This window comes from Tinamus guttatus, unplaced genomic scaffold (genome assembly GCF_059628265.1).
Source record: "Tinamus guttatus ecotype Peru unplaced genomic scaffold, ASM5962826v1 Tinamus_guttatus_pri_ptg000347l, whole genome shotgun sequence".
Lineage (NCBI taxonomy): Eukaryota > Metazoa > Chordata > Aves > Tinamiformes > Tinamidae > Tinamus > Tinamus guttatus.
The window spans coordinates 2,016,069-2,040,791 of NW_028288881.1; the positions used below are offsets into that span (position 1 = coordinate 2,016,069).

Here is a 24,723-nt window from a genome sequence, read left to right on the forward strand (position 1 = left end):
ACTTCTCCAGCCAGGAGATAAAATTCACAGACTCTCAGAAGAGCCAAGTTTGAAAAGGCGCCACACACACCGACAGCAGAAGTCAGATGAGGTTGCTCAGGGCTTCATCCAGCTCAGGCCTGAAAATCTCCAAGGATAGAGATTTTTGCAGCCTTCCTGGGTACCTGCACCAGTGCTTGGCTATTCTCATGGTGAAGAACTTTTTCTTTACGTCCAATCATAACCTCCCTACATCCCTTAATATTCCCTTTGTCATCTATCAGCATATGGCTACCACTCCCTGATCACTTTTTCTTTTCTTGTTCAACAACATTTTTTAATACCACCCAAATTTTCAAAATTATTACCCTGACAAACACCCAATATTTACAGTTTTTCCAGTCTTTGCTTGGAATCCTTTAGTACCTGCAGCATATGCAACTGAATTACCATCTACTAAAAACTTACACCTTAAAACTGCCCAAATTTTCTACATCTCTTTTCTCTTAATGAATTTATTTCCTTCTGCAACTTCAAAAAAAAAAAAAAACCATACTATTTTGTGGAGTTTTACTCACCATTTGCTTTCATCTTTTTATTCCTTCCTTCCCCCTCAATAATTTCACTATGCATAAATCAGCTTTACTTAGACAACCCAGAGGAGACAAATGGAAAAGCAAAAGCCTCTTAAACATTGCTAATACTTTTGGTATTTTTCCTAGTAAAAAGAAAGTATTATAAATTTCCCCTAAAATAATTATTTTCGTAAAAAGACAAAGCTATTGAAAATGTATTAATTTTTATCATCCATCACAATTTTTTACTAAAAAACATATCACATTAATATTCTTGACAGTAAAGCCAAAATCCAACAATAACCAAGCTACTACTAGAAGAAATCAAACTGATGGATGACAGAATCAAAATGAAGACAGTAAGACAGATGAGATCAGAAGAGTGAATTGTTTTGTTTTTTAAAAGGCCTTTTCATGGGAATTGGTTTGGCATTTAGGAAGCAAGGCTAATACTGCTCTAGCAATAAGCAATAGCCCCAGCTAAGAAAATAACAACAACAGAAAAAAAGAAAAAGGCAAAAAAAAAAGGGTAGCAAGGAAATGAAAAGACCTAGTGACTAAAGCTATTCAAACCATGCCCTTTTGTTTCATGACATGAAACCCACATTTTCTTTTCAAGTTGTCACACACAGGTTATCGTGCTATCACAGCATGGGGACAAAACAAAATTAGATACACCATCTGTTCTTAGGATGGGAGTGGGTAATAACTTTTTACTCTCAAATATAAAATCATTCATTGTGACTCAATCTGTAAAAGTATAAAAATAGAAGCTTTTGCCATTAAGAAGCTCCAAAAGGTTCAGTGTTCAAAAGGTTCAAAAAGCTACAGACTGACCCAGACTATTTCAGTATGATGGCAAAATGACAGATGTTACAGCTGACTCTTTCAAAATCAGTCCTGCAAGAACAAGGGTATTTTAATAATAACCCTCACCTCAGCTTTACTCAAGATACTCTGTAAGCCGGTACTTGACTATACATCCAACAGAATTATGTCCCCTAGGCAGAAGACAGAAGGACAAACTTGTCCCACAATAGTCTTGGTGACCCCATAGCAGCCAGTTTTTGAAGATATTTTAATGGGTTCTGGGGAGAGCCTCTTTAAAAAGAGGATAAAAACACAATGGAGTAGAAAACAGAGAGAAATGGAAGATCCCTACAGATTAATGTCTCCAGCAAGCACCTGTACTTGAACCACTAAAATTATTCCCTGCATGAGGAACTTACTTCTTGGCAATACTGCAGAATCCCTTCCTTAGTTCTGATGCAGGTCTTGGCTCCCGATGGGTCCGATTCCCATTTTCCATTCTGAACATTCATGTGCATATTGAGCTTGCCACAGAACATGGCAATCTGGGGCTCTGCCAACAAGCCAGCATTTCCATCAGCAGGCACCTGAAAGGAGAAAAAAAAATAATAAGTTTCAAACTCATGGCTGACATTTCAGCCCATCCAAGCCATTAAGAGCTCAAATAAACCCAAATCAATCAATGGGCTTACCCACATACTGCAGCAGAGACAAAAACTATTTGATTCAGGCCGATTTGAGACACAAACAAAATCTCCATTAAATTCAACATGCTGTGGCATAACAAAGTGTAAAACCATAAACTCCATCAGGCAAAAAGTTGTCTTTTTATTGACTTGGGCTAAACATAAAAACAACATACAAAGTCGAAACACAGACAATTACAGAAATTTAACGTGTGTCCTGGCACCGCGTGGGGAAGGTGCAAAAAGATAGCAAGTTTTCTCAAGAGATCTTGCCCTTTTTTTCCACCCCCCCAAGACCACCTCTAGTTCATTTTCTAGTTTCCGCCTGAGAGCACAGGCTGTATTTTAGATGTCTTATATAGCTAATGGGTTAAAAGTAGAGTCTTCCGCCTAAGCTTTGATCCAACTCAGCCTGAAAGTGGTTGAAGTAACAACATGGGAGTGCTAAGGGTTATGTCCAACTCTTAGTGCAATAGTGCAATACCATCTATATGAATAAGCATTAAAACACATAAGCTTAAGATATGTTACCTAATCTACCTATGCTACCTATCCTTGCTTGCTGCAGAGGCACTGTCTACAATGCCTCAACCTTGTCCAAGAGGACATATTGAAATGTCTGAGCAGGGAGTTAAATATTAACATTTCCCTCAGCAATTGCTGAATTAATGTAATTCCGTAGCATCTATTAGCTTTCTGCATGCATTTAGGAAGAAAAGCAACTCAACCCCCTTCTCTCACAAGCCTTTAAGTTGGTTTAAGCACTAAACCTGCATATATGGGCAAAAAGGTTCTGTGGAGGCTTATTCAGAACTTCTTTATCTGAGCATTATTCTCTCCCAATGTTTTAATATTTTAGTATTTTTTTTAATATGAAGCAGTTTTATGAAATTAAATATCCCAAAGATTCTCCTCCACTACTTTTGTACGGGAGCTTTTCGAGTAGTGTCAGAAATCTTCCCAGAAATCTGCATTATGCTCCCACAGAAACAGGAAAAGACTCCAAATGCCCTGCCTTCAAAAAGCCTGTTAAAAAAAGACCAGTCCTTTCCGTAAATTTCACCCTATCCCTGTGCAACTCAGATGAACCCCTACCACTGCGGAAATCTGTCTCAAGACGCTGGGTGGGAATGAAATCATTTAAGAGTAGATAAATCAGCAGTCGAAACACATGCATCAGCAGGTCTACCCCAGCAGTTGGGTAAGAAGAAGTATCTGGCAGGACTACAACGGAAAACATGTGACCAGCGCCAGCCTCAAAGAATTTGCTTCCAACCAAGAATGGACTGAATCATTCTGCCAGAACCCTCAGATTTACAGAAGGCTGAAAACTAGGTAGGCATCAACAAGCCCAACTAGGTGAGTGTCTTCCTTGGGGGAGCTGCTAGGGTAATGACCACATGCTCCACACAACCCATGCAGCCTTCTTAACATGGTTCTCTAGAGATTTTCATACCATTTAAGTACCGTTAAAATTCTTCCATCTCGCAGTCCAGTGACATTGTTGCTTATTATTACACAAATATACACACAAAAGCATGCTTACACCATCCTCATTCATTAAAAAAAACAGTGATTTGAATAACAGTATGATCTATATTAATGGAGCTAATCCTCCTCTGCACAACCTGCCACTCTAGCTCCATTTTCCTCTCCACACAGATGTGGAAAACTATTCAGAAGATTTTGTGCAAAGTTTCCCATTTGGTAGAATAAAATGACAACAGCAAACAAAACTAGGCAAGTTGTATTAACATTTTTATTAAATGATTATATTACACTCAAGATAAAATTAGGAGAAGTCCTCTCACATTTAGGCCAGAGATCATCGTCACAACAGTCAGATTCTCATCCATATTGTTGTTGTCATGCTTTTCTTGCAACACATTTACCACAAGCACTGAACTGAATCCCCAGATCCCCTCAGGAAAATAAAACCAAATGAATTGCTAGAAAATCCTTATTGCCTGAAAGTTTAAGGAGGAGGTGGAGAAGGTTATACAACCAACCCTTCAACTCTATTTAGCTCTTTATATTTTGCACTACAAGACTGCAGTTCCGTGACTGGCATCTGTTGACACCAGATGGATAAGGAGTCCGATCTTTCCTCATCTTGCCCTTCCTCTCCTCCCATCTCTCTAATTTCTCCACTGAAAAGATGTATGGACCTTTCCTGAAGTGACTAAATGCGCCACCCAACAGAAAAGTTCTTGCCTTTCTCCCCCCGGTCTTTCCTCTGGGCCATCTTTCTCCAGAGTTTCCAAATTGACCCAGAGGGATTCAGCAGGGACTAGGAGAGCGCACAGCACAGAGCTGCAGGGAACAAGCAAGAGAAAGGAGGAGAGGAAGGAGAAAGGAGAGCGGCATCCTAACACAAATCAAGAGATCCTTCTGCCAGCTGTTCTGTCCTCTGGAAAACTGAGGTCCATCCTACTTTAAGCATATACGTTTTAAACTACTCTGTAAAGAGAACACAGCTTTAATACCCGGAAAACACAAGGCAAAGGTAAACCTCTTCTTAGTGCTAGGTTCATTACGAAGGAAATGCAAAGAGTTCACTGTTCTAAAGCTGAAGCCATCGCATTCAGGATCCTGTACAGCACAAGACATTTACATATAAGCCCATATTATAGAGCATCTTTTTAACTTGTGATCTTTTAGCCAAAAGAATTCTCAAGTATTCTCAAGAAATACCTTTTAAAAATTTAGGAAAAGCTGAAGAAACAGGGCAATTGTCCTATGATGGGTAAACATATGCAACTTCTTGAATTCCCCTGTTCATTTAAAAAAAAATTCATATGCCTAAAATGATGAAACTGTGACACACACAAAAATAAAGAAACAAAAAACTTAGAGGTATTGACATCTAAACTCCACTAATGCTTTAAATTTACATTTTAAAAGAACATGCCACAAATAGTGTTTAGATAAGTGTTTAGTTTAGTAAGTAAGTAAGTTTAAATAGTGTTTAGATAAGAATTTGGGAGTATGTATTTTCCTACCTTTTTAATATGTTACATATTACCCCAAATTATCCTGGAAAATTAAGTACTTCAGGAAAATCTCTGTTGGCAGACATTTCCCTTTATTATGACACTCCTCTTCTACCGTAAGCCTAACGATTCTTATACAACTTAAATGGCAACCAAAGGCTGGTTCACTATTAACAGCTACGTTTCCATTAGGCAAATATGGAATTTTCCAGTAAGTGGCATGACACGTTAACTACCTTGCCTATTTTTGTCTATTTTTGTGCCTACTTTATTTTAGCATCTCAAGAAGCGCAGCAGAACATCTCAGATGTGACCTATCTAAAACTCAAATACTGCAGCAAGTATTTACACTTTGTTTGAGAAAAAAAAAAAGAGTCCTCCAGTTTAAATGACTGAAAATTCCCCTTCTAGATAAAGCACAATTCTAACACAATTTTAATAAAAAAAGAAGTCATTCCATCTCTGACATATATGGTCTTTATTCACAGGTATTTTTTAATTCTCAATCACTTCACCCAATCAGTATCTCTGTTAAATCAATACAGATCTGCCATTTCATGACTGCTGCATGCAGTTTTGATGTATGCAGCCATCATAAAGTAATAGATTTTTTTTTAATTGTTTGAAAATCAGAAGCTGTAGATTCATGGGGGTCTTATCTTGTGAATTACAGATAGAGATTTCTTTTTTTTTTTTTTTGGCCTTAACTAAGGAGAGAGCTAAAATTAGAAATAAAAGTAAGAGTTTACTCAGAGTGCTATCAATTTAATTACGTGCCCGCCCACCTATGAACGTCTCCTTCCAAAGCGATTCCCTTCAGACTTCTTCTCCTACCTTAATCAAATTACTAAAGCAAGTCATGATCACATTTAGCTTTCTCGATTCGGAGCTGACAGGCCTATACTAATTAACTGCTCAGCACAGCACTTCATCTTATTGATTAAGACAGCTAAATGTTTCTAATCATAAAGAAATACAGGAGCAATTAACAAACACTATAAACAGAACAGAAGCATTTATATCACATTCATGAATAATTCAAATGTTCAGTTTCCAAAGGTGAACTCCTTCCCAACGCCCTTAATGCAAGCAAGGATAGCTAGTTAATGGCTTTGTCCATTATATCTCAGGTTAAGATGCAACACCTTGTTTTCCAATTAACTTTTTGTAAATACCTGGAGAGGGGTATTAACACATTTTCAACCATTTCGGAACATTTATCAGAAAACACAACAGCAAAAATAAACCAGTTAATACCTGGAAGTATGGACTTACTATCACTATGTAGCCCTGGTACTTAAGCTAAAAGCTTCTCACCTTTAGCAGAAAACAGCAACTTTATTCATTGCATTTTTAAGTGTGTTAACTGTGAAAATTGCAGCTACACTGCAAAAGTTTTAATAGAGAATTTAGACTTATTGTGGAAAACAAATAGCCTTTGTGCTGCTATCTTCCTGCCCGTTCTCTGAAATAACAGACTTCCAGACCAAGATACTGTTTTTTTTCATATCAGGAGGAAAAAAAAAAAAAAAAAAAAAAGGGAAAAAAAAAAGTTCCTTAAGAAGTTCCTTGCTGTGGCACTTCTTGAGAAAACAAGCAGGTTCTTGCTTTTCAGCAAGTTGCTTGTGCAGAAACAGTTCATGTTAATGAAGAGCTTCCTGCAGAAATGGTGGTTAGAGCACCGTGGACAATCCTAACAACATTTCTGATGAAAGGGCAAAGGGGTGTGCTACAAGATACCTAGGCCTTACTAGCTTACTAGATATGAGAGACAACTCATACCAACTTTTGCTGGCGCTCGAGCAATGTGGCAATTAAGAACGCACCCCTACAAGGCCACCACAAAGGTAGAAGGCACATTCCTATGTTTGTAAAGAACATTTTTTTCCCCCATTACATTATAAACAACTATTAACTCCTCTGACTTTTGTTATAATGCCTACACAAACTCTTTGAAAGCCTAACATGTTTTGTTTGTTTTGAATATATACCTCTCTTCCCCTCCCTGATCATTAGCCTGATACGACCACGTAATTTCAGAAACATTTCATCCTGGCCCAAACTCAGTGACATACAGGTGCAAGTTTTTTAGATCACTGGCCACAAACCCTTGACTACTGCAAACTATATAGTGTGCTTTTACATACTGCTTCCCTCTACCATAATTGACTGTAGCAGAACAACACAGGTTAAAAAGAAAATGAAAAACCCCACAACAATAAAAATACATACACACAAAAACTGAAATCCGTAAAGCTAAAAATGCTTTCTATGTATTCGGTCCAAAATAATTAGCTATTCTAAATAATGGATACTTTAAGGAAAAATACTTTTGGTTGCTTCCACTTACTCTACCCTGCCCTACCCTGCAATCCTGTATAACAAAGGGCCTTTTGTTATTTTATGCACTAGAGTAAAAGAACAAATGAAAACTTCTTGGGAGACACATCATACTGCCCCTGTCGCCAGTGCCCCACAGCTGAATTCAAGAGCATTCCCAAGGTACCTGGTGATTCTTTCAGGTCCCTACACATTGTTTAGGAGAACTATACAAAGAATGAACCTCTAGTCTAAACAAAAATACACTAAAAGCTAAGTAAACACTTCACAGCGTTTCAATAATAGTTTCGATCCCAAGAATTTCTTTCTCAGCAATAACACACCAGGATAATTCGAAATAAAAACGCAATATGTTTTGTGGAACAACTGCTATTTCATACAATTGTTATTTTGATGCAAGTGAAATACCGGGCTGTTATCACCACAGGTCTCAGTTCACACATGCTCCACTCAAAGGGCAGCAAGAAGCCAGCTCACTGCACGTCCCAGCTACAGCTGCCACCACCTTAGGGGAAAGTTGCAGTGTGTAACCCACGCAGCTTCCAGGAAGGAGATTGTTCCGCATGCATATCAGGAGATTGCGCTCGAGTAAGTATTTTACTGAGATTGTTTTAGAGGACAAAAAACAATGTAGAGGCTCCAAGTTCCATTGGAAATCTAGCACAGGCACTTGGGCACAACACAACTCGTTGTATTTAAGGCACAGAGAGAAACTCCAAGTCAGGAATAACCTGCCTTAACTGAGTCCTCAGCAGCTTGCCTTGCCAAAGGTGTTTCTAGCTGAAATAAACAAATTGGTAGGTATTTCTAGCCAACATAAACAAACTGGTAGAGAATTTTATTCACCATCTATGCTTTCATCATAGTCAATGGTTTGATTCAGCCACGTGCATTCCCGGGCATCGCAATACAACTAAATCAGCTAGAGCACCGATGTACATTGATAGGCAGCTTCTATACAGTGGCACCAAATGCCATAAAGCTACAGTCCAGTTTGTTACAATAGTGCCTGTAGTGGCAAATCTCTCCTCGGCTAATCCCAAGGCTCTCGGGCAGATTAGTCTCCCAAAGAACGACACCTGCAACACAAATTACATTAACAGGAACTACTTGCCATATTAGTATTCTGAAAAAGTAATAGCCAGAAATATATTTATGAAACTGTAATCATGTGTTATTTTGTTTACTTTGCATAGGACCTCAAAGAAGCAACATGTCCTTTATTCCTGCCTCTCAGCATATCATTAAATAACACTTAAACCAATTAGCGCACAGTCTCCAGCTGACTGTAATATCATGCTTGGTTTTTCTTTATCTGCAGCATAAAGAATTTTTGTATCTGGAACAGCAATCGCAGTACATTAACAAGTTTTCAAAGACCAACTGAAACACACTTCAGAAGAGGAAAACAAACAAACAAAAAGCAGCACTCTTCATTTTTTTTTTCTCACTGGGACAGTTGATTATTAGAAGCTAGAAAATCGACCCTGATCTAGGTATCTAGAAAGGAAACTACCTAAATCTGAGTTGTGCAAAAATAGCAGCTACTTGATTCTGAGATATTATTTCAATGAATCACATACTGTTTAGATTTTTATGCAACTACACTGCAGTAATAAATCACAAAGTGCTAAAGAACCCTATGGTTTTGGCATAGGAAAGGTAATTATTAAAACCCTGAAATTTAGTAATTAAAATGAGAGAAGAAGCTCTGAAAGAAAGGACATGATCTGCATCACAGACGCAGTGATGGATGCTGCCAGCAGATTCTCCCTAAAGGAGAGTTTGGGCATTTTAAGAGATCTGCATTCCAGCTGCAGTAGTCATTTCCTCTCAAGGGCTCTGCATCTTCATGTTGCTACCTTGTTGCTTCCGTCTTGGGAGTAGCTAAAGCTTAAAGTACTTTAAAGCTGTATTATTTGGGAATAAGGAAGTTGAAAATATCTTTTGAGTATGGGTTTTCAAGTTTTTGGCCTACTCAGAGAGGGCGCTGTTATGTCCTTAAGTAAGGACATAAAACCAAAATCCAATAAAATACCCAAGCCTGGGATCAGAAAAAGGTTCCATAAGAGAAAGATCCTTAAGTGCATTAACTGTACATATGCTTGGTGCTTCAGATCATGAAAATAGAGGACTATGTCCAGCCATTTTCCAGGTAGCTTCCTTCAAATAACAAACATTTACACAAGCCTACTTGATTTAGGACAAAACAAGGTAAGTTCTGGCAGAGACACCCAAACAAAGCAGCTTAATTACTGGTTAGATGGTCTTTAAATAAGTGCGTTGGGTGACTTTTGCATTTCAGAGAGAATGTAGTCCTTTCAAATATTTATTTGATTTTTAAATGTCAAATTAAAGAAAATACAGGAAAAAAAAAAAGACAGCATGCAAACTCTGAAAGAACGAGGATGTAGGGGACGTGATTTATTTTCTTCCCAACTCAAAAAGCAGTAGAGAGATTCTTTTGCCTTCCCCACTTCCAGCCCTGAAAATTCAACAAATACATTTGAGGAAAGGTGGTAAAATGCTTCACAAGTAAGAGCACACATGAGATTCTGCAAAACAGTATGCAATTTATACAGTTTCTGAGACCCTCAGAAGAGGATTCCTGTAGCAGAGACCTTAGAACTAAAAGAAGCTTATCTAATTACAAAATCAAAAAAGGAGAATATTTTGCCATAACAAAAGCAGCATTAGGATTCTTTCAGTGCCTAACTATTCCATCTTCCAGGCCTTTTCCAGTTAAGCACTGCTATTTAAGGCAGCAAGTGTTATCCTATCCTCATACTCTCTTCCTGTCATTGTCTTCTGCAAGCCCAAATGTAATTAACTTCTTTGCTAATAGTGCTTCATAATCCCTGTTTCAACAACTGCAGCCCCTGTTCACAGCTAAGGTTACACTGAGCAAATGCACGTTCGGAAGATTTTGCCTCAAGAGGTTTGTTGTCAAAAGCCCAAAGCTACATAACTTCACTCCAGCTAGCTATGCTATTAATTTTAAAATAAGAACTACAACAGAACATGAAAAATAAGCACTGGACCTTGTATCTGCCGTTTCTATAAACACCAAAACATGAAAAACATTCCCCAGCAGTTTCCAAGACTGCTTCTATGATTTTAATTGTTTTTATTGTGCAAACACTAACTTGAAGCAACTGCCATGCATATTCAAAATGAATTTATTTGAAATCTTTTGCTCCACTTGCAGCTATTTTCAAGACTACTTCAAAGAACAATCTCCACACCCACACCTTATTCAAGAACAAATGTCCTCCTTATTTTAGGAGATAAAGTATCTCTCTGCTTTTCATTTCTAAACCTAACATCAGTTCCAGCCCTTCAACCCAATAGACAACGCAGTTTGAAGGTTTAACAACTTCTGCTGAAGGTAAAAATTGAAAAATGTTCAAATGCAGTGATGATTAAGCACGTAGGAGTTGCATGCCACCCTCCCAACCCCATTCTGCAGTTCATCCAGACATTCATTACCACATTCTTGTTGCAGTTTGATGTTGCCATTTGACATTTCTAGTTGACTAAAGCAACATCCGTTTGCTTCCTATGCAACTAAAATAAAGCAATAAGTATAAACCATCTCCAAGAAGCTCCCTGAACACAATGCAGCCGATCTCTACATAATTTAGCGCATAACTAGACCAACAGTGCAAGCAGTTTGGACAACCTGCACAAAGAGAGCTTCGGACCTGCCTGTTCAGGTTTGTCACTTTGTGGTGGACAAGGCCTGGCTATAGCAAATGCCCAGCTGAAGGATGTCTGCGTGTGAAAACCAGGAGCAGGACTCCTCTAGATTATATTGAGAGACTGCCTGGCCCCTTCAAGCTTGGATTTATTTCTCCATACTCAAAATTTATGTAACCTGCATTTATTAGTCACCACAGCAGTGACCAAAACACGTTCACGACCACAAGCTCTACTCAACCAGCAGGTACCTTGCCTCAGTTTAGTTGCACTTCACAGCGACCACCCTTCTGCCAGGAAGAAAACGGTGGCAAATGCAGTTATCTGGGATGGCAGGGAAAGCAACATGCACTAAAAATGCAACATGAGCTAAAAATTTTAGAGCATCAAGATTTTATGACCTGATGAGAAAATGCATTAAGAAGGTAGAAAAAAAAGTGAGAAAAAGACAATAGTGCTCCCAAGATTTTGAAAGTCTATGGTCATTTATGTATCAACATAATTTGTTCAGGAATAGCAGGTTAAAAAAAGTAAAAAACAAAAACAAACACTACTGTCAGGATTAATTACCCTCTACCTGCTTTGAACACAATGAAGATGCAATCCAGCAGGTGACTGAGGTCAAGGAAACAAGTTTTTAATCATACAATTAAACAGAACAAGGTTGTTATTACTCTTAGCTTATCCAAGCATGCAGAAATGTTACGATGCTGCAGGTAAATCTAATCACAGAAAGCCATAAAACAAAACTAAAACAAGATCAGATTATATTATTTTTAAAAATTAAACTAAAATTTTAGAAGAAAAAATGGTCACCCTATTTTATTTTAATTGGAAAGCATCTATCTGTAGCATTATATTTTCTGTTTCCATGCTCAGAGTCACCATCACTTATTTTATCTTAAGTAAAGAGGATATGAAAGTCTTTTTCATATCACCATCTCAGACTACAGAATTATTCCAACCTCAGTAATAACTCTCAGATTCTTATTATTCCCATAAAACTCTCTCCTGTGAAATTTAAGCTACAGAGTGAAAACAGGTATACAAGTCCCCTAAAATCTGAGGCTAGATTTCATTTATATTAAGAAGAAGGGTGCCCTAAGGTATAAACTATATCTTAGATGTGTATGTACATTAGAAGGATGTCAGAAGGAAAAAACAGCTGCATGCAGAGCCAGACTACATTCCACACAGCAACTTTGAATCACATCTGTCAGGTCAAAACCTCTTTGAAATACACCTTTAGACTGAAAGTTTGATAAACAAGTTAGCATCTGAGCAATGTCAGTTACTCAAATAAGCTATACAGCTCAAATGTCACTGTCCTGCAATGTACTCACTTATTTTTAATAGACTAGCAGTCTTCAGTTTTCAAGATGCCTTTTGAAGTAGCTCTTCTTTTTGCTGTGTAATTTCAGGCCTCGTTCATCACATTTCTAGTGCTTTGCATAAGCATCTCATGCTACCAGAAATCACCTGTATGACATCTCTGCACCTCTTTTTAATGAATTTTTTTTCCCCCCAACAATGATTTTCCCTGCTGAAACTGAACAAAAAAAGCATTACTCATGAAAGGAGGCCATGCTGTCTATTGAGAGACTACCCCACTTCCCTTAAATGTATTAGTACTCAACATCTATGGAATTAAACCTTCCATTTAGAAGTGCTTTGTGGAAGTAAGAGAGAAAAGAAGGAAATAAATTACTAAAAATAACCTCTGTAGCAACATTTTTATTCCTTCTAGATCCTATATGACATGTCTACATAGACAAATCATAAAATTTAGTTTACAGTAGAGTCCCTATGATTTTGATTGTCTCTGCCTAAATGTTTGGATTTGTAGCTTTTTAAATAAAATAAATGAATAAAAGTGCACACACGCACACCCTTGTATAAGCACTATGAACAAGATAAATTCTAAAATCGTACAAAACACCCTTCTTACATGGTTGATATTTCACACTGCTATTTTTTTCCGTATTTTTTCACAATATATTACTTTGATGAAATTAGGTTAGATGTATGGGGTATTCAATTTTTCCCCAAACAGACTTCCTTGAAAAATAACTCTGTAGAGACTTGGAAAATTCTATTGGTCAAGGAAACTTGTACCATTCTGCGGAAGCAGAAAAGCAACACTAAGTTGTTGAACTAACTGCAACAAGTCTACAGAATTGGTAGCACAGTGGAGGAGATACCTAGTGTACTTCACAAGCCCCCCAAGAAGGGGCAGGAGGTGCAAGGCTCTTGCTTAGCAGAGGAATTTGCTCACCTCACATGCCGTCATGCTGAAGGAACCCTCACACGCACCATGGCCCTGAGTGCTGAAGCTCTGCTAGCGATGCAGGACCTAGACTCTGCATCAGCTCAATTTCATGTGAAACTCTGAGGCTGATCATTTAAACAGCAGCAAATTAGCTGAATTACTTTCAAAACAAATGCAGAAGCCAAAGTGTAGTTGCCAATGGCAGAGCCAAATAGGTGTTGGACAAATTTTGATAAAGTTTTGAGCTGAATTAGGGTTCAACCCTTCAATTTTTGCCCATAAATATGTATCCGACTCTGCCTCTGCACAGCAGGAATGCTGCAGCAAGGAGGATATTATATTAACAGAGCGCTCCTACGTACCCCATCCTCTAGAGCAAATGCCACTGGACAAAGAATTCTGCTATTAAAGTGCTATTAAAGAGCACTCCGGGTTATTTGTTATTCAAAAGACCCCTAGTGTTATACAAGACACATGCTTTTTACTGTCACTCAGTACCCAACTGCTCTCACTGAATAGCTACTCCATGCTCAGTGCAAGTTTTCACAATAAACACACGTATTATCGTATGTTTTATAATAACCACACCGCGCTTTATAGAAAGGTCCAGCCTTCAAACTCGGCTGCTACGCCCAGATGTTGCAAAGTGAGAGCCATTTTTCTGGCTGCCCAATTTCTGCTTCTAGAGACTGTTCACTTAATTTCATCTGCCTCTAAAAGAAATAAGTCTACCATTATTGCATACATAAAATATTCATGATTAAAATCTAAATAAAAATGAAACAGACCTTGAGAACTGCATAAGAGAGAAAGGCAAACAATTCTACAGTTTGGGAGGAAACCGATATATTCCATCATTCTTGCAACAGGACACATTTCAGGTTTCACTTTACAATTTGTACATTCCACATTTTTGCTCACTAAATGCTATTATGCTACACAAGTCCAGGGAAGAACTTTACGTCACTGCGCTAACGCTCAAATTCCAGCACCTCTTCCTTCCCAGCACTTGAGATCACAGAGGAGGAGGAGGAGAAGACAGAATAACACTCTTCAGTAGGCTACGCTACCATACTATGTTATAGGTTGTATCATAACCTCTCAAGTTTATTCATACCTTATTCCTCCACCTTCCTCTGACCAGAAATAAGAAAATGGAAGAGTTATTCTACAAGTTGGTTATTCTACAGAAGACCACTGTTCACCTTAGAAAAAATAATCAAAAATATTCAAAACTAGAATTACGGGACATAGGAACTAGATAGGAAGCTAATTATGGTAAATTCATGACTTTCCAAAGTATGTTACAAAATTGAAGACAAATTAAAAAAAAAATTATAAGCAATTGAAGCAACACAGGATAGGGGAAAAAAAAAAAAAAAAAACCTCTAAGCCATATTACCCATTATATGAAGGAAAATGCCAAAGAGAAATATTTATTTTTTTCTGAATCATACCTTAAATTTTAAAGCTCTAGTCACGGTTTCTTAGAACAGTTGTTGTAGTGCCTAAAAGCATTTAAGTTCTTCATTTCGGTTCTTCATTTAAGTTCTTCCATACAGATTTCCTTCACCCAAAGGAGAATTGGTAGCAGGTGGGAGCACTGATGGCTTTCAATGTTGTGTCCTTACAATCTCACCTCAAAGAAAAACAGCACAACACTGTTGATGTTTCCCACCTTGTTCCGTTAATATTGCAAATACTGTTGTGAGCTTTGGATTTCTGAGTCTCACTGAGCGCTATGGAGTGTCATGGCCTACAATGCATGGTGGTACATTAAGTGTGCTGTACTCTTCTGCACTGTGGACCACAAACCTACTGCGTTATTTTGTTACTTACATTTGCGGGAGTCTAATCCAAGGGCTTTCTTCCAACATGCAGAAGTAGTGATTAATACAAAACCTCTTTTGAACCTTAGAACTCTTGCTCTTTCATGAAGACAACACACAGTTCCTACAGTTAACTACAGCTTACATACACTGAGACAAGAACAGAGGTATTGATTGAAGAGGTGAATTCCAATCCAAAATTCTGTAGGGTATTTTGCTTTTCTTAGATAGACTGAGAGGACTCTGAGAACTCTGCTAGGTCAGATCACTAATTGCAGCTGCTCTCACTCTTGATAACAGCGGGAATGGCAGAGAAATGCTCATACATATTTTATTTGAAATCTCATGAAAAGCATTGGGCTCAAAAGGAAAATCCTTAAGGAGTATTTCAAATCTATACTAATTGAATGGCACAGACTTACATGAAAGAGAGGTTAAAATGAACTTTGAGGTATTTTCAGACCCTCAAAAGATGAAAATAAATGAGAAGTCTTATTCTTTGTTAACTATCTTTATCAGATATGAAATAACTGATCCAAATGAGAAGATATGATTCAAAGTGCTGTTTCCTGACCAATATGTGAACCAAAATCACCACAGTTCATTAGAGAGAAAAAAAAAAGCCACAAAACTAAAGCAATAGCACACTCCCAAGACAAAAAAAAAAAAAAAACTTCCTATTTTTCCAACCATATTGGAACAACGTACTGCAGGATGAAGACCTCTCATTTATTAATACCCCCATTAGGTTATTGTTACACTGAACACTAGTATTTTAATAGTTTCGCTTGTTTGTTTGAATGAATAATTTGGAAGATTAATACAACGACTTGCCGTTATATAACTCATTGGCTGTAGCATCCTGGTAACTCCTGTCATCAATAAAGAAATAATGCCCTTCTTTCCCAACTCGCACTCATCACAGCCATACTGCCCACGGAGAACCATGTCACATGTTCTGCAAACCCCAGGGAGGAGGAATCTGTGCCTGGTGCTCTGCTATACAAAATCCTATCAAACACCAACAATGCAGGAGTACTTTGCAGCTCTCTTCTGCTCACTTAGGAGGAAAGAGTAGAGAAATAAGCTATCAACTCTTACCTCAGGCAGCACAGTTAACTTTCAAGGTTAAGCAAGCACACCATTGAAGGTAGAGCTTTCTACTGGCAAAACACCCACAAATATATTACATATAACATGCAGTAACTATGAGGTGTCCCTCAAATCACTCATTCCAACAAATATGGCTGCTTTCCATTTTATTAGTATGGTTACATTAACTTTTTCCCTTGCTTTTTCTTTTTTCTTCCAATCTCAGTCAATGTACATTACGCGCTCCTTCCACCAACCAAAAGAGAGAACGTTCTCCACTAACAGCACATTATTTTTGGCTTTTTCAGTGCATTGGCACACCGTTTTGAGAGCAGAAGTCGTTTCAAGGTAACCAGGGGTGTAACTAGAACCAGGAGTATAACCAGAACAGCATCTATTTGGTTGCAAATGCATTTTTACTTTCATTACATAAAGCCAGAAAATTAAATCAAATCTAAACTAACAACATAAGGTTAAGAGATACTGTAATGACAGTCGAGAACACCAGTATTTCACACAAACTATAAGAATAACATTTTCTTTGTTCTAGATAAATGCAGTTAGCATTATGTAGTGTTTAGAGCAAATTTCCAATGGTCATTACCTTGGTCTTATACACTTAACCTCTACACAGTCTGACTTCCTAATGGAAGGCTCAGTGCATGTTGTGGGCATCTGCAAAAGCTCCCTGCTTCCATTACAAAACTACACCAAAATCCACTCGGGAAAACTTTTTGATAAGAGAAGTCACTCTGTTGTGTCAGATCACAATATAAAGAGACTTGCTACACATAAAAAATAAAACACAATCTAATCTCAGGCACCAAAAAGCATTAAATATTGGCAAATTACCACATAGGGCTCGTTCTTCCTCAACATTTTCTGACACTAGCAAATATCTGTTCCCCCTGTTGATGAAATAATCTCCAAATGAAAGGCACTAAGAGAATTTTAGATCTTCTAAAATATGTTTCCAAGAGTTTAATCAGAAATTTTCACCAGGTGTGTCCTTACACATTCATACTGAACTGGTTTTGATATTCATGGCTTTAATAATAATGCAGAGTACATTTGCCTGAAAAGGCACAAAACTACAACATACTTTATTGCCTCATGGTATTGCAAAGCAGATTAAATGCAGGTTTATTTAAATGCCAGGCAACCAGTTTTCAGCTTTTTCAAAGATAGGTAGATGATCTTTATTTCATCTTTTTTAATGTTTGGAAACCTTCAGAGTGGTCACACAACAAGATCTTTCTGGTCTATTTTCCTGGGACTTCCAAAACCCATTTCTTCACACATAGAGTCACTATCAATTGTGTCAGTAGGTCAGACAACATTCTTGTGTCTCAGATACATGCTGTGAAAACACACATCCACTCTTTAACACAAACTTTTTATTAAGGTCTGTCAAAAGAACTTAGTCTGAATAAACAGACTTTATAAATCTATTCAATAGTCATGCAATGGATACATATGATTATATGCACAGGCACATTTCAAGCATTAACAAGTGTTTGAGCTCCTGCACTACTTGGGCTCGCATAACATACGTTACAGGAACAGCAAAACAAAGATGTTTTGGATGTAAACATAAGAAAGGAAAGGAAAACCCTAAATTTATTTTCTAGGTTCAGCAACATTCAGCTTACTGGCAAAATACTTCCACACTGAGGGAAATAGAGTAGAAAAACAGCCACAGAGGTGCCAGCGAACCCAGCTAGCAAGGTTATCAGTTGAAGGGCCAAGAACTGTGCCCGGATTAGGGAAGCAGGGAGCAAGGTACCCCTGCATGGTTGCTCACCATGGTATCCTCTGAGGAGACAAGTCCTCAAGAGAAGGGGCGATGCAAACAAGAACTGCTGCTGCATCAAATCGCAAACATTATTATTCCTACTTACCATTTATGGATTCCAACGAGCATATTCAAAGTACAAAGTATCAAGGAAAGGCAAAAAAAATACCCTGCTATGCTTATGGCCATTAAGTCCATTCCACTGCCGATAGGCCTGACCTTAAATCCCGTGCCTCTTCATAGGTATTTGGGGCACAGCCTTCACTGTACCTGCATACACTTTACATGTAAATGCACCGCAATACTGCTATATGGCTGACATTTTAATTCTGAACTTACACATGCAATTTGTTTACTACATCATCTTACTTAAAAAAAAAAAAAAAATGCATGTGTGTAAAGGTAACTTAAATAGCTCATCTGCTCTCTTTACAAAGAATAGTTAATAATGAACCATCAAAGGAACCATTTTACCATAAAAGGCTGTTTCTTTTCTTGCTTTTAGTAAAAAGGAGTAACTGTCCAAATAAAATCCCTGTCTACAACAATAGGTCCATTCAACAAGAATCCATTCATTCTTATCTCAGAAAGCTAAAACGATAAGGAACCGTGGGGAAAAAATGAAAAGATTTTAGAGGCAGGAAGCATAAGATGCCACTACTAACTGGTTAAGTAACATAATAGCACTGAAGTCAGCAGAGCCAATCATGCCATACATGTCTCCTGCTCTTTGATCATGCATCACAACCTCGAATGCTACTCCCTTCCACAGGAATAAAGTTTGAAAGCGCTTCTTCCCTTTAACCTGCTTTACCTTCAAACTTTATGCATGAAGTCCTGCAGATTTAAATCGAGGAAATGCAAGATGAAAACATTATACAATGCCTTTACCACTATTCAGTCTCAGGTACTACATCTAATTTTGGAAAAGATTTGCCACAAACCAACTTAGTAGAGCAGAGCAACCACAAAGTCAGGATGTGTTGAAACATCAACAAAGCTTTAAGGAACATAAAAATAAATGCAACAACCAGAGTGAAGCGGCTTGTCAAGAGCCAATTCCAGAAATTGCCACTGGAAGTTACCTACCTCTTTCAGCAACATGGGGGGGGGGGGGGGGGAAGAAGGGAAGAGAAGGAAGACAAGAAGGAGGAAAAAAAGGAGATAATTTTTTCTTTTCCCATCCCTGCACAAACCACATTGCTATGCTGTATATATCAGTATGGGAAGGATTAATTCCATTTCATACAGCAGTGACATTTACTAGAAATAGTGATTTCCAGCCATTTTGCCAAGGACACAAGTTAAAGAGTAAGCTGGCATTATTCTCCCACATGACCACTTGATAGCGGCCACAAATCCACAGATGGAAGTGCAAAACATTTTTCTCCATAAAATGAGCACAGTATCTGTTAGAAACATCACTAACTTCCCTAGGACAGAACAATTATTGCCCCACAAAACCAGCTGCCACTACAGCTGTGGAGACTGTTTATAAATCAGAACAGAGTCTGCATTTATCTAAATAACAAGATTATGCGAGTTGTCTTTCCAAAGAGCAAAGCATGGGACCATCAGTTTCCAAAATTGGCAGCTTATTAAAACCATTACTGCCATGAACTCACCTACCAATTCAATAGAGGAATGGGTTATTATCAGACTAGCAGGGCAAAGTGCTGAAAAAGCTCATTTTAAACTACCAATCTAATGCAACCGCAGTACACGCGCACCAGGATTTTTACAGAAATACTATCCTGTTTTCTAATTTTCCATTCAGTCTAATCACAAACGAACTACAACAAGCAGAAAACAAACTTGTCTGTGGGTAAGCGGGTATCAAAACACTTGAAATAAGCTACAGGATGCGACTGTAACAAGATCACACTGAAAACCATTTGATCTGGTCATGCGGAGGCCAAATCGATTAAGAGGAATCTGCAAGCGCCTCAGCTCGAGCTTCCAGGACACAAACTTAGTGAGCAAGTCTGTTTAAAACCCACTGGTCAGCAAAAATGAAATACAGCAATGGCACAATTAACACCCCGTTGCAGTGAGGAGAAAGGCAGTGTGCAAAACAACGAGTAATTAGAACTGCAAAAGGCAAAGCCAAGCCCAGGGCCAAGAGCAGGGAGCAAGCAGATCTGTGCCCTTTTGTTAACATTTCCAGTCCCACAGCTTCAATCAGCGCTGGAAACTTTAGGACAGTAGCCCTCTGTAGAGTGTTACCACCCGAGGTTGCATCTCATTTCAGCAAACCCAAAAGACACTCAAAAAAATGAAGTGTTTTAAGCAGTATTGCTCTGGACACAGACTTGAGGTAGCTATGGAGGAGGGAAAGTGAGGAGAATGGGTTAAACTCACCAAATGAATCACAGAGGAGAATTTCAGGACATTGAGCAATTGGTTGTGGCATCATCTCTGAATACACTCGTGAAAATTAAGTGCTCACAGAAAGATCGTATTACAGCAAAGAAACAGAGAGACTAAAGCCACCCAGTTTCAAGTTTTAAGGCTTACTTTTCATCTGAAAATTCTTCCAGCCTTTTCTTTTAGTAGCACATAGCTACGTATAGCGGTAACATCTGAACCATTAGGCTTTTATTAATTGGCAGATAGGGAAATTAGCAGTATATTACCCAAGAAGCTGCTTTGTCCTGTTGTCCAGATGTAGCATTGATTGCTGCATTAAAGTGACAACTGGGCAAGCCACTTTGAGTTTTACAGCTACAGTGCTATAAACACTGCCACAAGCCAGCAAAGAGCTCAATTCTGACTGCTTCTTTTATTATTACTCCTGACTACAAACCTGACTCCAGCATTTTACATCTATCACAACCCCCAAACCAAGCAAAACAAAAGAAATAAGAATACAGCCGCTGTTTGTCTAAAAAGAACACTCTATAAATACTGGATAAAGTATCCTTGTTCTCTCAAAAGAGAGAGGACCATTTTAAGTGCCCAGGTACTAATAAAGCCCACTATAAAAGCATCGACTAGTTAGAGTTTTCTCTAACTCGAGAAATCTTGAGTTTTCCTTCTTGCAGAAGCACTGCAACCCAGAGGAAGACTCGAGCAAAAACTCTCAAGTTTAAGGACAGCTTATAATCTTATATGCAATGTTCTATTTATTTTTTGTTAAAGGAAGTTTCCTCAAGGTTTCTTTTAAAATGAACTTAGACAAAGGGCAAGAAAAGGAAAAAAGACTCTCAAGCTGACAAGATCTGTCCTTGCCTTCAAAGCTGACACACTCATTCATCCTCCACACCCAAACTAGCTGTCTGTGATCACTCCTATCGACATGATTTGCTCTGATGATGGCCTGGATATAAGGTCTTTCTTTCCTTGAGCTAGGCAGGTTTGAAAGTCTGGAGATGCCTCAGATCTCTGCATCCTGCTCTGCTACCAGGCCAGTGCCTACTGGAGCACGTGACTGATGCTATTTACCTCGTTTTACGCAACCATAAAATGTGGAGTAATATCCTCAATTAGCACAAGTGCTGAGGTTGCAAATGAACATTCCCATGTGATGCTTTAAAAGCCAAGGTGAAATATAAATAGGAAGTATTCTCATACACAGATTGCAGTGTATTTAGATTTAGGAGTCTAGCTATTAAGCCAAACATTCTCTCTGTCTTCCAATTTCAGATCTGTTTCTCTATATCCTTGATTGCAATCTAACTCATCCAGTCTAGATTTCACTAGGTTACTTAAATCTAACTGGGGAAAATGCTCAGTGGTGCAAACTGTTATATATAAACTGAACATGACTACTGCATAAATCCCTTGCCTCAGTCTTCTCATCCCACTAATAATGTATCAGTGACTATCATTACCCAGCGTTTACAATTTCATGCTATTCATATAACACAAACTATGCGAACCTGGTTTGCAGTTTCTGCTCCCATGAACTTGCAGAGATCCAGAGACCATCCCTCAGATAAGTAACTTCCAACAAAACTTCCAGTAGTGAAGAGTCAAGAAGTCTCCCTCCAAGATGGGCAGACATTCAGGTTTCTATCTAGCCCTCATTCAAGAATGGCTGCTTGCCATTTCATTTTGTCAACCAGTTCCCCTCAACTACCAAGGTTTTATCTTTATTCTGGAAAATACCACGTTCGTTCTGCAAGATGACTGCCAGCCCAATGGAAACTGCCATATACAGCTGCCCCTCCTCAGGCTCCTTTAGCCCTAAGGCCGTGACCCGCAGCAGAGGCCAGCCCAGCAGCACGGCTGTCAATCTGACACGTTTGCAGTCGCAGGCAAGGCAGAGCCGCTCTTCCAGCAAGCGCAGCGTGCGAGGAAGGCTGCGTCACAGCCGGGGCTGCCGCGAGCGCGGGTGTGCGCGCTGCTCACGTTCGCTCACACGCAGATTCGATGCCGCGCAGAATGCAGTTCTCCCCAGTCATTTCATCCCGAGACAACATTTTTCACAAGAATCTATTTCAACTCAACTGCTTAGGTATCTGCCATTTACAGGGGTGATACGTTTTTAACAGAGGAGTATTAGGCATCTAGAAATACAGAATATACACAATACGCATTTATGCCCTATTCCTGGAAGTCTAAAATGGGAAACTGTCTAGGCAATTAAGAAACAGAAAAATAAACACAGTGAATTTACTAATAAAATAAAAAAAAAAAACAAAAATAACCAAGACTATTCCTATCAATGGCTGCCTGAAGATCAGCTGCCACTCACCTAGATAATTATTTAGCTGTGACCACAGCTTACTCTTTCTGCATCAGGTAGCTTGATTATTTTTGCACTCCGAGTGTCATGTTGTGAAAAATTTATATCAGTTGCTGCCAGAAGTCCACTACAATTCTGCTCAAATCTCATTTCGAGCCCTCTGATCATAAAAATGTTGTGAAAATTGTAACAAGAACACTTCACAAATTTAGAGAGATAAGAGTTATTCATTAGAAAAAGTTTATGAAAATACATCAGAAATTGATAGCTATATTCCTTCTTAAACTTATGTATTAATGTAAGCATATGTATATACACACACATAGCTGGAAAATATTAAGAGATAGCATAGTTAATTTTGCTTTAAGAAATACAGACAAAAGTAGCATATAGTGTAGAAGTCTTTACTTTCATATCACAGAAAAACTCTGCAAGTCATTCTGCCTGGAAAAAAAAAGAAGACGCGATGCTTATTAATTATCGAATTATTAACAAATTAATATTTCAACACTTCTTTGGGAGAAAAAGGCTGCACATACCTCACCAATGATTTCACATCAGCACCCACTTTTCTAAGCCCATACAAGCATGACAATAATTTAAGTTAATCATGAATAAATAGGTGATTTTAATGGGAAGATGATCAAGAACCACCACAGTCAGGCTTGGACTTCTCAACTGTGCTGCTAAATCTAAACCTGTTTTTGTTAGGACCAGTTACAGTGGAAAATAAAGACTGAAGAATATTCAGTTGCTCAGGAAAGGGGAGATAATAGCATAGTATTGGATAGTAAAGCGACTTATCAGCAACACAACTTTCTGCAAGAAAGCATGGAAACACAGATGGACTCTTGGAAATCTTCACCAAGTTTTACAAAAATGAAGATTTCAGAGGTGGATAATATTTACTTTCCCACTTGGTAACATTTTCATTTTCTATAGATGCTGCATTTTGTTGGGCTTCTGTGGGGATCTGAAGCAGTCAAGGACAAGGACTCCAAACTTACGAAGCCAGGAGGCCTTAGTTTTCGATGCCAACGTTAGGTTTAGCATACTTAAAGAATTAAGATTTTGCAGGAGGGTTTTAAGAGAGAGGAGGAGGGAAGGAAAGATGAGGAGGATGATCCTCAATTTGCACCTTCCACTCAAGCCAGCAAAGGCAAATTTAGAGATACCAGTGAGCTCTGCTCATGTGACTCAGACAACAACTCTGCAGCCTGCCATAATTAGCAGTGGTTATCCACGGTAAAGGCGCCTATGTGGGCATACACACCAAGGCACAAGTACAAACACGGAGCACAACCACAGCAACAGGCGGTGCCATTTCAGGCGAGGCTGAGGTTCCACCTCAGCAGCTACAACAGATTTTGTATTCCCACCCTGTGGGTACCAACCACCTGTAGCTAGCAGTTTTCTGAAAATAAAGAGGACCTGGCAAGGCTTAAAAATGCACTCACATACAGGTTGCTTTGCCAGCTTCAGCCCACATCAAAAGGCAGCACACAAAGACTCCCAAGCGTCTGTAAGGTATCTGCTTCGGGGCCGAAACAGAAAACAGCAGCTACTCCAAACTCTTGCTCTTGCACTGCTCTTTTAGAGGAGGAAAAGCAGCAGCAACAGCGAAACCCTTGACATTAGAGGGCCCTGCAGGGAAGCTTGGAAGCAGCCCCATGTCGCTCAGTGGATTTCCTCAGGCCGTGCAGATCCATTTCCCACGCCGGATGTGACCTTGCCCTTGCAGGAATGTGCTCATAGATTTAATGAAAGCGTCGCTGCCTCATCAGGGATAAGAATTGCTTTAATCGGTCTTCCCCAAATGACTCCTTATTTACCTTTTTTGCTTCCGTTCAACACAATTATTTTCAAACTGAACTTTTCTCTTTATAGCCACCTATTTAGCTCTAGCTGGTCATTTCAAGCCCCTAGCAGAAGCTTTAAGTGAGCAGTGTTAAACCTGATCTTCTGG

The 24,723-nt window shown here is 38.7% G+C and overlaps 1 protein-coding gene across 2 annotated transcripts in view; it reads right to left on the reverse strand.

Annotated features, from left to right (window-relative positions):
- The window catches only part of APP (amyloid beta precursor protein), a 187,764-nt gene that overhangs the window by 149,947 nt on the left and 13,094 nt on the right, over positions 1-24,723 (reverse strand). For both annotated transcript variants that reach the window (XM_088529802.1, XM_088529803.1), the window contains exon 2: positions 1,784-1,951. In XM_088529802.1, coding sequence (XP_088385928.1) covers positions 1,784-1,951 — 168 coding nt within the window. The remainder of the gene's footprint in view (positions 1-1,783; positions 1,952-24,723) is intronic.